The sequence below is a fragment of the Ambystoma mexicanum genome, chromosome 1q (assembly GCF_040938575.1).
Source record: "Ambystoma mexicanum isolate Mex_15411 chromosome 1q, UKY_AmexF1_1, whole genome shotgun sequence".
In the NCBI taxonomy this organism is placed as follows: domain Eukaryota; kingdom Metazoa; phylum Chordata; class Amphibia; order Caudata; family Ambystomatidae; genus Ambystoma; species Ambystoma mexicanum.
The window spans coordinates 789,327,356-789,340,877 of NC_090922.1; the positions used below are offsets into that span (position 1 = coordinate 789,327,356).

A 13,522-nucleotide genomic window follows, 5' to 3' on the forward strand; every position below is an offset into this window, starting at 1 on the left:
GTGGGATAGGATAGACTCTAGGACAAACATAGATGTTAGTGTAGAGTAAGGGTTAGAGTAAGCATTAGAATTGCAGTTAGTGCAAGGCTAAAGTTAGCATTAATTAGAGCAACGTATTGGATAAAGGTAAGGCATATGAAGGTTGTGGAATGGAGGGCTGGTGATGGGTTTGCAGTTACGGTCACCTCTTGTTCTAATTATTTGTTGGGAGTTTTCTATCTAGTCTTCAGCAAATAAGATGCTTTAGGCAGAGCAATGCGGGGCTAGGGAAGGCATTTGAGCTGGAGTAGAATAACTATTAGAGTTAGTTTAAGCGTTAGGGGTGTGTACGGGTGACTTGCACCGCCCTCCATTAACCGTCACTCTTTATTTACCCCACCTTTACCACTGTGCTTTCCTGAAACCTGACCCGGAAGCTGCCTGCAGATCTCATACCTTGGGCCACCATGGGCAGCAAGATGGCAGCCACCAGCAGAGTCGTTCCGGTCGTCAAGCCACACGCTCCTCTAATGAAGTTCCCAGACCGAAAAGGCAGTCCGAGACTCGATGTACAAGGAGCTCCAAAGGCAAAGGTGTTCCCATTCACACCTCCCACCCCTGCACCACAGCAGTCCTCGGGAACAGGACCCCCACGTGGTGAGAGTGCATCCACTGTCATTAAGGGGCAAGGTATGGCAGACACCTCAGACACAGTGAAAGCCTTACCTCCAAAATACAGAAGGAAATCGCTGACAACAGAAGAGATGGAATATATATAGAGGGAACCTTGCGCGCTTCCACTGTTGAACCCAGTTGGGTGTAATCTTCCTCAATGTGGCAAGTGTTCTACAATAAACTGACCAAAAAGCATCTCTGTACAGAACTTATGACATGTGGCCACTCCTATGTTTTAGTCAGTTTTTTCTAGGATACTTTCCCAGAAGAAGTTAATTTAACAAATGTGTATATTTGTACAGTTTGTTTTCAGTTATTAAACTATGACATTTGAAAAACTTAAAATAAAAAAATAAAAAGGGATGGGTATGGGTGACTGTGCAAGGCTGGTGACTGCCTGACATTATTAGGGGTGCATGTCATTGTTAGAATGAGAGCATTAAAAATGGTCTTGTCTGGCAGCCTTAATCATTGAAACATGCGCAGTTTACATTGCTTGTATAGAATGACCGCATTTTGAAAACTAGATTTGGCTGAATACTTTCTCACATGACTACATTTCCAGGCCACATTTTCATATAGAGCCGCCGCTACGTAGGACATTTTGGAAATACCATTCATGCGTCCTCCATGTTATTACTATGTGACTGTGCACAGCTTCCTGCCTGCACCACCCGGTTCCTGTAAATCCATCGTTGCCAATTGCGCCCACCCCGCACCTGTTCCGCTCCCCCTTCTCCTCTAACCCCCCCACAACCAGGACACCTCAGGTGTCTCGCCAAGATACTCACGACACTAACCCTGCATGTACTATGGCGCGTTCGGCATTTGGAGTTTGAGGCCCTGCTATGTTTGTTGGCCAATGTAATTTAGTTTGGCTCTGCAGTCAAGGTCTACCAGCTCCGCGTTGTCATCATGGGACCCTTCCCCCTCCTTGTCACCCCCGGCCCTGAGATTCAAACATCGGCCATGCCCAGAATGACAAGCTGTTTGCCAACCCCACTGAAAGAGTGAGTACATTTTGTTCGCCTGGGGGATGTCGCGCCAGTTGGCCCAGGGCTGCCCTGCTTGCTTCACAGTAGCCGTTTCTCGTGGTGGGTGTGTTTTCCAGATGCGTCTCGTCATCTGGGAGCGCGCGGAGCAATTATGGAAACTTTATCGCCCGGGATGTCACTTCTGGTCTGCTCTGCGCCGATGACTGATTGGTTCGCCCCGAGGCATGCACCAGCAGTATAAAGGCCCTGGGAGGGCCGACACGGGGGAAAACAGACATACGTCCACTCAGAGGTAAGTGAAGGGGCACTTGCCACAACTTCTCCGGGGCATTGTGTATTTCCATTTTCGGGTACTAGAATGGCGCTTTGATTGTCTTTTTTTGTGTTCGAGAAGTACATTTCTTACAGGAGAATCACGCATTTGTGGATTGGTGTAATGCACTAGTCTGTCTTTCCTTTCAACATTAAGATGGAAACAGCTGCTGCGCTTTGCCTGCTTTGGGAGATGGTTTTTCTTAGTTATTTCACACCTACATAGTTGCCATTTTTTTTTATTAGTTGTCAGAAAATGTATAATATATTGATGATGTATGTGTTAGCATAGCAACAAACTCATTTTGAGGCACTCGGCACTTTGTGGCCACTTCTGACCAGGCAACAAGTCATTCAAGGCGCGCGTTGCTTTTTTATCCACAATTTGAGACTTTCAATGAAATTCTTCGATTCGTGGCGCCCGAAGCTTAGTCATCTCTCATTGATGCCATTTTATAAGCTAGACCTTGCCTGCCAAAAAAGCACAGCAACATGGCTTAAATATTTTCTATGAAAGGAAAACACCACTCGTGAGCAAAAATAATGATCTCTGGGTGTCAGCGCCTGGGGGACTGACTCTGCAGCAAGTTGGCAGGAAGGAACATGGGCAAGGTGGCGGATCCTACTCATGCTTCTCAGTTCATGGAAAGGAAAGCAGCTACAATTTAAACGTGAATGAAAGGCCCTCATAAAAATATCCTTAAAATAATGATTTTAGGAGAAGCATTTTTGTTAATTAAGATATTTAATCCTTTAATGGTGTTAGTATGTGGCATTTAATGTAAACATTTCCAACGCTTTAAATCTGTTCCAGCACAATTCGAAAAAAGTATAAATGTACAAAGTCGTGGGAAATATTTGGAAATATTTTGCAAACGGCTCCCAAAATGCCAATCTTCTCCTCGAATTTCCCGCAAAGTAATTTATCGTTCAAGCACGTCGGGATGAGGGATAACGTTTTTGCCACAATAGTAGGGCGGGTTTGCGTTCTATGATTTTCTGGAGGGAGCTCGTCGATGTACCCGCTAATGATACTGAGTCAGGCTTTCTGCACATCCCCGATGAATGTGCATGAGAAGAAAGGGCAGGAATTGAATTCGAAGGCAGAAATTCTGCCTACGCACCTGCCTACGTGCTGATCATTCCAGCACCTGCCTACGTGCTGATCATTCCAGCACCTGCCTACGTGCTGATCATTCCAGCACCTGCCTACGTGCTGATCATTCCAGCACCTGACTACCTGCTGATCATTCCAGCACCTGACTACTTGCTGATCATTCCAGCACCTGCCTACGTGCTGATCATTCCAGCACCTGACTACCTGCTGATCATTCCAGCACCTGCCTACGTGCTGATCATTCCAGCACCTGCTTACGTGCTGATCATTCCAGCACCTGCCTACGTGCTGATCATTCCAGCACCTGACTACGTGCTGATCATTCCAGCACCTGCCTACGTGCTGATCATTCCAGCACCTGCCTACGTGCTGATCATTCCAGCACCTGCCTACGTGCTGATCATTCCAGCACCTGCCTACGTGCTGATCATTCCAGCACCTGACTACGTGCTGATCATTCCAGCACCTGCCTACGTGCTGATCATTCCAGCACCTGCCTACGTGCTGATCATTCCAGCACCTGACTACGTGCTGATCATTCCAGCACCTGACTACCTGCTGATCATTCCAGCACCTGACTACGTGCTGATCATTCCAGCAACTGCCTACGTGCTGATCATTCCAGCACCTGACTACGTGCTGATCATTCCAGCACCTGCCTACGTGCTGATCATTCCAGCACCTGCCTACGTGCTGATCATTCCAGCACCTGCCTACATTGGATTGTTCCATGAGTTGATGAGCCCAACCCTACTGAAGACTTTGGAAACTTTGTAATAATGTTTTCTTTTTCTGCCCACTAAAAATACCCCACCTGAGTTTGCTTAAAAATAATTTGGTATCAGACAAAAAGATGGATTTAGGTATTCAAAAGATGAAAAGCAAATTAATTTGAATTAGCAAGTACATCGCAGCAGAGCGTACTGACTGGATATCCATCTAAAATATCAATTTGTTGAACAGTCCATTTGGTCCTCATTTGTAGCTTGTGTACATTTAAAGCATCATTAGATATTCAACTCACCTGTGCTAAAAATCCCCTGTATGTTCTGAAAGGCAGTTCCCTTGACCAATTATCCTTAATGTAGTTTCATGGCTCACAACCCACTTCAGGGAGAAATGTTCTGCATCAGTGCAAACCTTTTGCTTCGAAGATTTAATCGAAGATCAGTGCTGTATTGAGTAAGTCTCTGATACATATTATTTTCTACACATTCTTTTCCAGAACGATATAAAGCAAGAGAGTGAACATGGTTTGGAAGACGTCATCGTTGACACTGATTTTTACTTTTAATTTATTCCTGTTGGCACCGTCATCTGCTCAAGGTAAGTCCAACTATGCAGTCTATTGATCAGTGGCGGGGATAAAAGGGAATGAAATAGCCCCTTCATCTCTAAAGATCTGAGTTGTCCTTATTACCGGCGATGTTAGGAGAGTCCCTTTGTCATGCATGTGAAGCATCCCCAGTATGCAACTTCAAGAACATATCTGTCATCTAAGTCCAGGCAATGAGACCTCAAAAACACTTAAACGTTAGCAACCCTCAATAACCAGCTGCTGGGCGGCCACAGTTAAGTTTTTTTATATCAAAATATGAAGCTGTGTTTCCACATATCCAGTAGCCTGGTCTATGACGGATCTCTTTCTATTTCTATCAAAAATAGTCATAGGTGCCCCTCTGCGAGACGGAACATGGCTAAATGACCTGTTCTTTGGGAAGATACCCACTCGAGAGTCCCCAGCCACATTTTAGCCCACTGTACATTTCACAGAAAGGAAATAACCATTTGCATATCAGTCTTTGTCCCGCCCACATGGGCAGTCCAGCACCGAAATGCTGTGGCAATTCTCTTCTGAACAAGAGTACCAACAGCAACCCCAGAGACGTGTTTCAGTGTTGTTGGGTCTCATCAGTGAGGTGGAGCTGTGCCTCTCTGAGCACAGTCAGCAAGGGCTCCACAACTGGATGACCCTAGGAAACTTAGGGTGACCAAACATAAGTCCCTTAAACAATCAAAAATAGTTGTAGGCACCCCTCTGCGAGAACAAACACGGCTAAAGGACCTGTTTTTTGGGAAGATACCCACTCGAGAGTCCGCAGCCACACTTTAGCTCACTGTACCTTTCACAAAAGGGAAATAACCATTTGCATATCAGTGTTTGTCCCGCCCACATGGGCAGTCCAGCACCGAAATGCTGTGACAATTCTCTTCTGAACAATAATACCAACAGCTCAGAGAGGCACGGCTCCACCTCACTGATGAGGCCCAACAAGGCTGAAACACGTGTATGGGGTTGCTGTTGGTACTCTTGTCCAGAAGGGAATTGCCATAGCATTTCGGTGCTCCACTGCCCATGTGGTACAGTGAGCTAAAGTGTAGCTGCAGTCTCTCAAGTGGGTACCTTCCCAAAGAACAGGTCAATGTGCCTATGACTACGTTTTGACTCTATTTCTATACAGTAGTTGACATCACCATTTGTACATATATTCCTTTCTTTACCAAAATGCAGAGCGCATTAAGTGTTTGAGATAATAGCTTCGAGCCTGCACACTGCTTAATCGCGCTCACAAGGATGGCTGACAGGATTAAAAAGGGATTATAGATATGCCGGTAGGCCCTTAAATATGGCGGTCATCCAAATTTTGAGTCTGAGAAGAAATGCAGTATATGCAAGGATTTGATCCAGGTCAATTGTAAGTCATGTCAGCAGTCACCAGCAGAATACTAGATTCCTATTGGCTGCTGGCTGGTGAACATCTGCCTGGGAGATGCACAGGGTGGGGTTTCATCCTCATCCAAACCCCTGGGAGATGCTTCAGACGGCAGGAATGAGGGGTGTGACCCTTCTCTCCCAAGGACCACATTCTGAGCCGGTGTGGAGGCAGAAGTGGCCCTGAGGATGTCCCCTTGGTTCTTCCCAGCCCCAGGGTGACTATGTGTTGTTCTACTAGAGGGAAGTTCCCACGTGGTTGTTCAAGTTCCTTGGTCCTTCTCACAGCTGCAAGTGAAGGCACCTGCTCTCAATCCAGCAATACAGAAAAGTGTTTCTTTTCCCCCCATCAGTCAGCCATACCAACTTCATTACTGAGTGGGATGGGTTGGGGTGTGACTGCTGGCCAGTGGGCATAGCCTGCTGTGGGCAACTCCTCCACTACTGGAAGCACAGCAAAACCCCCGGGAGTTGCCAGGCCCCAATCACCCCTTGTAGTCCTTCCCTTCTCTGTAACCTTGCTCCTATTTCTTCCCCCACAGACTGCTGTAATGGCAGTCTCGTGGCCGACTCCCATTCTGGTGTCTTCTCTGCCATCTTAACATATGTTGCACCTTTTATTAAAAAGACGAACGGTTTATGAATCATAAACAAGAAGCGACACCGGCAAATACATATAATGACGGGAATCCAAGACCAGGGAAGGGTAGACATGTGCAGTTGTTTCCTATTGTGAATTGGGCACAGCACTCGCCAGAGCACTCACTGGCAGCATCAGCAACCTCAAGATGGCGGCCCTGCTTCGAGTCATCCTGCGCTCTGCTGATGGAGAAAGAGATGATGAGAGAGTGGGTGGTCGGTTCACTGGGGCATGCAGGGAACATGATGGGGAGTGGGGGAGACTCTAGGTAGATGCCTGCCTGCCCACTCCTGTTCACTAAGAGACTTCCTCCAGCCTTCTTTCCGTGCACCCTCTCGCCAGGTCCCTTGCAGTCATGCTTATGAATGCATCTATTGCCACTCACCAGGCAGGGACGTCATTTCACCAAAATGCCAGGGGTAGCGAAAGTGACATCACACGACCCTTGACCTAGGATGACATTTGACCCCACCCGAAGTCACATCACGGGAAGCGATGGAACACAACCTTTCACCCCTTGACAAAACAGGAAGTGGCATCACATAACATTGTTTCTAAGTACACTACGAAAAATATGGTTACGATATCATTGCAAAGTGATATACATTTCATACAAGAATTGCTCACCATATGTATCATTAATATCAGTGCGTATAGGTCCATTTACCAAATTGCTGTGAATGCAAGCAGACATACAAGGCCAAACGATAATTATGTGTTATTATATAGCACTTACGCGCAAGCGCTTCATATAGAACAAATATACATACAATAGCACCCACACCCAACCTTTGTTGGTACTGATTTATCAACCTCAGCAGGATGAAAGGCTGAGTTGACCTTGCTGGGAGCCGAACCTGCAACATGCAGAGCACATGCACACTGCAGCACCGAGCGCTCAACCCACTGAGCTATCTTACCAGCTATAGCAATCAGAAAACGAGCCACTCAAGAAACACAGAACCGCATTCGGCTGGCCACAGCCCAGGAGCCCCAATTTTTGTCCAAAAAAATGATTTGTATATTTTTTTTATGGGTAGGAAGGGAGACCACAGGGGGCAATGTCAGAGTCCATTTAGCTTCATCAGGCAATAATTAATAGGAACGTTTACATAATCACAGAAAGGCTGCACCTGCTAGTTGTATGTTGGGCTACGCTAATTATAATACTTAGGGCCTCATCACAAGTTGGGCGGTGCAGTAAAAATGTGGTGGTAATAGCATTACTGCCATACTACCGCACTGCCCAATCACGAGTTTGGGGGAAAGTTGGAGGATTCACCTCCAGTTCTGAGCTGGAGGTGAATGCACCAGCTTTCCGCCCATTTTCGATGCAATTACCGCAGCGCAATTACTGTAAAATGCCCCTTTGAGTCCTATGGACTAAAAAAAATGGGGATTTACACCACCACTTGTGATCAGGTGGTAATACTGCCGGACCAAGTGGAGGTAACCATAATTGCGTTGGGCGGTATTCTGGTGGATTTACTATGAACAGGCCCTTAATATAATATGTACGTTTCATCATGAGTTGGTCGGTATTCCGCTGGTAAATTTGCCGGAATACTGTCCAATGTAATTACCGTTACCCTCACTTGGTCCGGTGGATTTACCGCCAGATTACAAGTGGTGGCGGAGGTGTTAATTTGGAGTCCATAGGCCTCCATAAGGGATTTCGGCAGAATTACCACCACTGGCAGAATTACTGTTGCAGTAATTCCACAGAGTTAGCAGATTTTTCAGTGAAAAGTGAGAGGATTTACCTCCAGCATGTTGCTGGAGGTAAATCCCACTACTCCAAGGCCAAACTCGTAGTATGGCAGAGCAGGAAAAGCACCATCTCTAGTGCAGTGTCCCCCAGCATTCAAGCCTGCATCACTACACACTATGTCTGCATCTCCCCCGGATCCCCGAGCTGCTGCCTATCCACAGGGAAGAGTATGTCCATGACATCGGACACCCCTTATCCTACGGCCGTAACCCAGCTCTCCCGTTCCTTCAACTATTGGCACCCCCCCTTAACCTGCCACTCTCCCATCCGTTACCTCTACCAGCCCCTGACTGCTTCCCCTACCACATGTCGGTACCCTCAAATCGATGGGACCAGACCAGTTCATACCCACTCCCAACGCCTTCAAGGCCCACTATTGATACTCAGTCTCGCCAAAATGACTCTATTGCTGCTACAGCCTCTCCCCCTGCATGGCCTGACAAAATGTATTCGCATGCCAACACCTGCTCATCTGTTTACCCCAATGATATTGTCAGGACATTGTAAAGTGTTTGTACTTGAAAACCTACCTGATGTTGGTGGTCCCACAGCCTACTGTATTGCCAAATGTGTGCCCACGTGCCCCATTGCACCAGATGTTACCTCTGCAAACTGCTTGCATGCTGTTTCTTTCAGTAATCACATGCCTAGCTACCCAAATGCTGCAAAGGTTTTACCTATGCACCAACTTGCCCCCAATGCTGACCCTGGTGAGCATCCCAACTCTCACCTTAATTTTATCTAATGCTGCCACCAGTAACCACCCGCCATGTGTCGCAGCACCTTCAGTATTCACTGAGACCATGTGCCCACCTGCTTACTGTAGTAAGGTTGTCACACTACCAGATACTTGCCTCATTACATACCTGAACCAACTGGTATACCACCACCCCCACAGTTCGGCCCATCTAAATTCCACTCCTCTGCCTTGGCCTACCCCATTCCTTCCACCTCTCCAACCCTTCACACTCAGCCAACGCTCCCATCAGCAGTCCACTCACCCTTGGCCTACCCCATTCCTTCCACCTCTCCAACCCTTCACACTCAGCCAATGCTCCCATCAGCAGTCCACTCACCCTGGAACCAAACCCTGTCTAGGGATCTCCCGCCTCATAAGGCATGGAAATAGACTAGCCTGCAACCTCTCAGCCAGCCATCTCCCTTCCCCTTCGAGAACCTAGGTGCAACCCGACCCTGCTTGGGTGAACCTTGGTGGTTACGCTTAGAATCAGAACAACCCCACCTCCACTCCTCCGCACCCTCAAAAGACAGACCGGGTACCCAAACCTCTCCACACATCCTTCGTCCACACAGGAACCACAACCAGCTCTCAAACACCTACCACGTGAACGACTAAATGATCTCATATATGTCCTGCTCAATGTCCGGTCTCTGGGTGAACATGCCATTGACATCCACAACCTCATACTTGAACACCAACTTGACTTCTTTGCCATCACAGAATCATGGCTCCATGAGGCCTCGGGCCCACCCTTCTTCCAAGCCATCCCACCCAACTACACCATCCTCAGGGCTGATCGCCTTACAGCCACCGGTGGTGGAGTGGCTCTCATCACTAGATCCTCACTCCAGTTCAGAGCTTGCCCCATCCCCATTTCACTGGTCTATGCAAGGTTCCATGTGTTAATATCCCTGCAAAAATATCACCACACAAAAATATCGCCATATTTTTGTGGTGATATTAAGCATTGGAACCTGTGTAGGGCACCCCAGGAACCCCTATAATTTTTTCAATGGAGCGGGAGACACCTCTCCAACCCCCGGTCCCATTAACCCCATAAATTATCCCCACTAATAATATCGCCTATAGCCTTACCCCACGACCACATATATGGTGATATTATTGGTGGGGATAATATTACCTGATACCCTATGCAATACTCCCAACCAAACTGGCTATCAACCCCAAAACCACTATCAACATATCCCTTATATATCATCAAACTAATAACTCCAGCCATCCAGACCTGGACATACCTTTACTGATCACTCCATTCCTTAAACCTTCTAGTAAATGCATTATCCTATGCAATATCAACCCTACAGACATAGCCAACCGATTCCATAATTGTCTCCTCACCACTATGGACAAACATGCCCCCCGTCGGGCCATCATTCCCAAACCCTGTAAAACACTCAACAGTCGGTTCAATGAAGACCTCATCTCCCTGCACAAGAAGAAAAGAGCCTTAGAACACCTACACAAAAAGAAGCCCTCTGCCAGCACCAGCTCCGCCCTCCCAACTGCCACATGTAATTACAAAAAAGCTGTCATCACTACCAAAGCGAACATATTTAATGAGCGCTTCAATAACACTGGCTCCAATTCCAAAGAGCTCTTTGTCATCCTAAAAGAGCTAGAAACCCCCTATTCCTACCCACGCTGACAAATCATGGTGTACCACTATCCAAGATTTCCACCCCGCACTAAATCACTGCTGTGCAAGCCAAAATCAGCACCAAGAAAGCCAACCTGTCTACCAAAGCATACGCTGCCATCTGCCTTAACCTACCTCCCGTGGCCAACCCTGTCAACATTCCCACTTCAAATTTAACAAAGTCTTGATAGATGAAGTTCTCTCAGCCATCCTCGTCCTCAAGCCGTCCAATGGCAAAGCGGATGTTTGTCCAGCTCATATAGTTAAACTCTGTTCTCACACCCTGGCTCCCATCATCACAAGCTTTGTCAATGCTTCCTTTCTTGCCAATGAAGTCCTCACCAATATCAAATCTGCATGGATCACCCCTCTCCTAAAAAAAACACTGTTGTCCCTACCATCCCCACTAACTATAGGCCAGTCACCACAGTACGCTTTCTTCTCAAGATCCTGACCAGAATGTCCTACTTACAAGTGCAGAATTTTCTCGAGGTAAACCACCTAATTGGCAAGAGACAATCAGGCTTCTGTCCAAAACGTAGCAGGGAGACTGTCCTCCTGGATCTCAAAAAGCAAATGGACATCATCAGGGACTCAAGCCATCTCAGCATTCTCCTGCTCTTAGACCTATCTGCGGCATTCAATTTAGTCGACCACGGCACAGTCTGCCAACATTTAAGCCAGCACTTCCACTTTTCCCCGGAAGCCACTGCCTGGATACATTCCTTCCACAATGACCGAACAACCAGAGTGTTTATAGGGGAAGCAGCAGCAGACCCCATTCAAGCCACCCTTGGCCTACTGCAGGGGTCCCGCCTGTCACCCACACTATACAACACTTACAGCAAGCCTCCATTTGATCTCCTAGACTCCCTGGGTGTCATCTACACCAACTTTGCAGATGACACCCAAATACTCATCCCCATCACAGGCAACTTCTCGCATGACACCAATACTATGAACGCTGTCTACGGCACCATACAAAACTGGATGGCAACACACAACTTGTGCTTGAATTATGAGAAAACTGAGATCCTCATTGTCGGCTCCCCCTACCGCCTAAAAGACCTCAACCCGTCTTTCTCCTCCATCTGTATTGATGGCACCACCATCCCTGTCCTGAAAAATGTAAAGACTCTAGGTGTACATATTGAAGTCGAGCTGACCATGACTAAACACATAAATGCGCTGTCATCCTCCACGGCCTATACCTCACGGCTCATCTCATTGAGCAGACAATGTTTGATGCCAGCTAACTGCGTCGCCCTAGCACGTGCGCTAATCCTATCAAAATTGGATTACTGCAACATGCTCTTTATGGATCCTTCAGCCCCCAACCTAGCTAAATTACAGTTGCTCCCCAATAAAGCGCTGAGAGCCTCTACAGGACTCAAGCGTGTGGACTACATATCTACCACCAGAAGAGAGGCGCACTGGCTACAAGTAAAAGCATGGATCGAGTTCAAAACTCTCTCCCTAATGCACACATGTATCTATAAAAAAGCAACCACTTACCATAAAGGAGGTAAAGTCCTCAGATCAAACACCAGCATCTCATTGGTCACCGCCCGCTTCAAAAGCAAAAGGGCTGGTGGCTGCAGCTTTAGGCTCATCGCACCTCCCTTTGGAACTCCCTCCCGATCAACATCAGAAATGAGAAATCGAATCATGTATTCAAAAAACCTGTACAAACATGGCTTTTCAATAAGTATGATTAATCTAGTCTGTCTGTAACCATATTCTGCTATGTAATGAACGCTGTGATACCCCTGGGTTTGGGCGCTATACAAATGTCTTAAAGAAATGAAGAAATAAACACCCGTAATGAGGTTGTCCTTTAAGGGGTCTCTGCTTTGTACATACCACTTTGGGCGGTGTGGTAAGAATCCAGCCATAATACTGTTACGGCCGCATTAGGGCACTGCCCAACCATGAGTTTGGTGGAAAGTTGGAGGATTTCACCTCCAGCTCTGAGCTGGAGCTAAATCTGTAAGCTTTCTGCCCATTTCTGTGTGCAATGGCAGGTACAGGATGAGGAAGTATGTTCCGATTCTAAGGAGCAGCCTTCGCAACCGTTCTGACCTGCCTTTAAGTCACCCTGAAAACTGACGTACTACTGTGTCATTACGTACTCGTTAAGTTTATGTTAAAAAAACTAATTCCACAATGGCAATGGCGCTTAGATAATAAGCATTAGTCTTGCGCTACTTAGCAGTAACGAATTTACAGAGAAAGGAAGGAAGGGGAGGGAAAGGAAGGAAGGAAGGAAGGAAGGAGGAAGGAAGGAAGGGAAGGGAGGGAAGGAAGGAAGGAAGGAAGGAAGGAAGGAAGGAAGGAAGGAAGGAAGGAAGGAAGGAAGGAAGGAAGGAAGGAAGGAAGGAAGGAAGGAAGGAAAAGAAGGAAGGAAGGAAGGAAGGAAGGAAGGAAGGAAGGAAGGAAGGAAGGAAGGAAGGAAGGAAGGAAGGAAGGAAGGAAGGAAGGAAGGAAGGAAGGAAGGAAGGAAGGAAGGAAGGAAGGAAAGGGAAGGAAGGAAGGAAGGAAGGAAGGAAGGAAGGAAGGAAGGAAGGAAGGAAGGAAGGAAGGAAGGAAGGAAGGTAGATAGATTTGAGGGAGGGAGGGAGGGAGGGAGGAAGCTGGGGGATGGAGGGAAGGAAATCAGTTTCGTCCCAGACAAGATTTGCACGGGACATTAATCAACAGGTTGTGTACACTCATTTGGAATATTTGCAAATCCCTCATACTGCTTTCCTTACACTTACTTTACATAATACGTGTCAGGGAATTAATATTGAGGGTTCAGGGTCTCGGACCAACCTGCTGCTACAATAAGATGCTGAATAATGGCCTTGAATTCTGGGCCTTAAGGGAGCCCATGGTGAATTAGCAATGAGACAAAAGGTGACTTTTAAAACCTTTCCATA

The 13,522-nt window shown here is 47.0% G+C and overlaps 1 protein-coding gene across 7 annotated transcripts in view; it reads left to right on the forward strand.

The window, feature by feature from the left end:
- Positions 1–4,301: 4,301 nt before the first annotated feature.
- Positions 4,302–13,522, forward strand: part of PRG4 (proteoglycan 4) — a 422,062-nt gene continuing 412,841 nt past the window's right edge. For all 7 annotated transcript variants that reach the window (XM_069641367.1, XM_069641368.1, XM_069641372.1 and 4 more), the window contains exon 1: positions 4,302–4,404. In XM_069641367.1, coding sequence (XP_069497468.1) covers positions 4,329–4,404 — 76 coding nt within the window. In that variant the 5' untranslated portion in view covers positions 4,302–4,328. The remainder of the gene's footprint in view (positions 4,405–13,522) is intronic.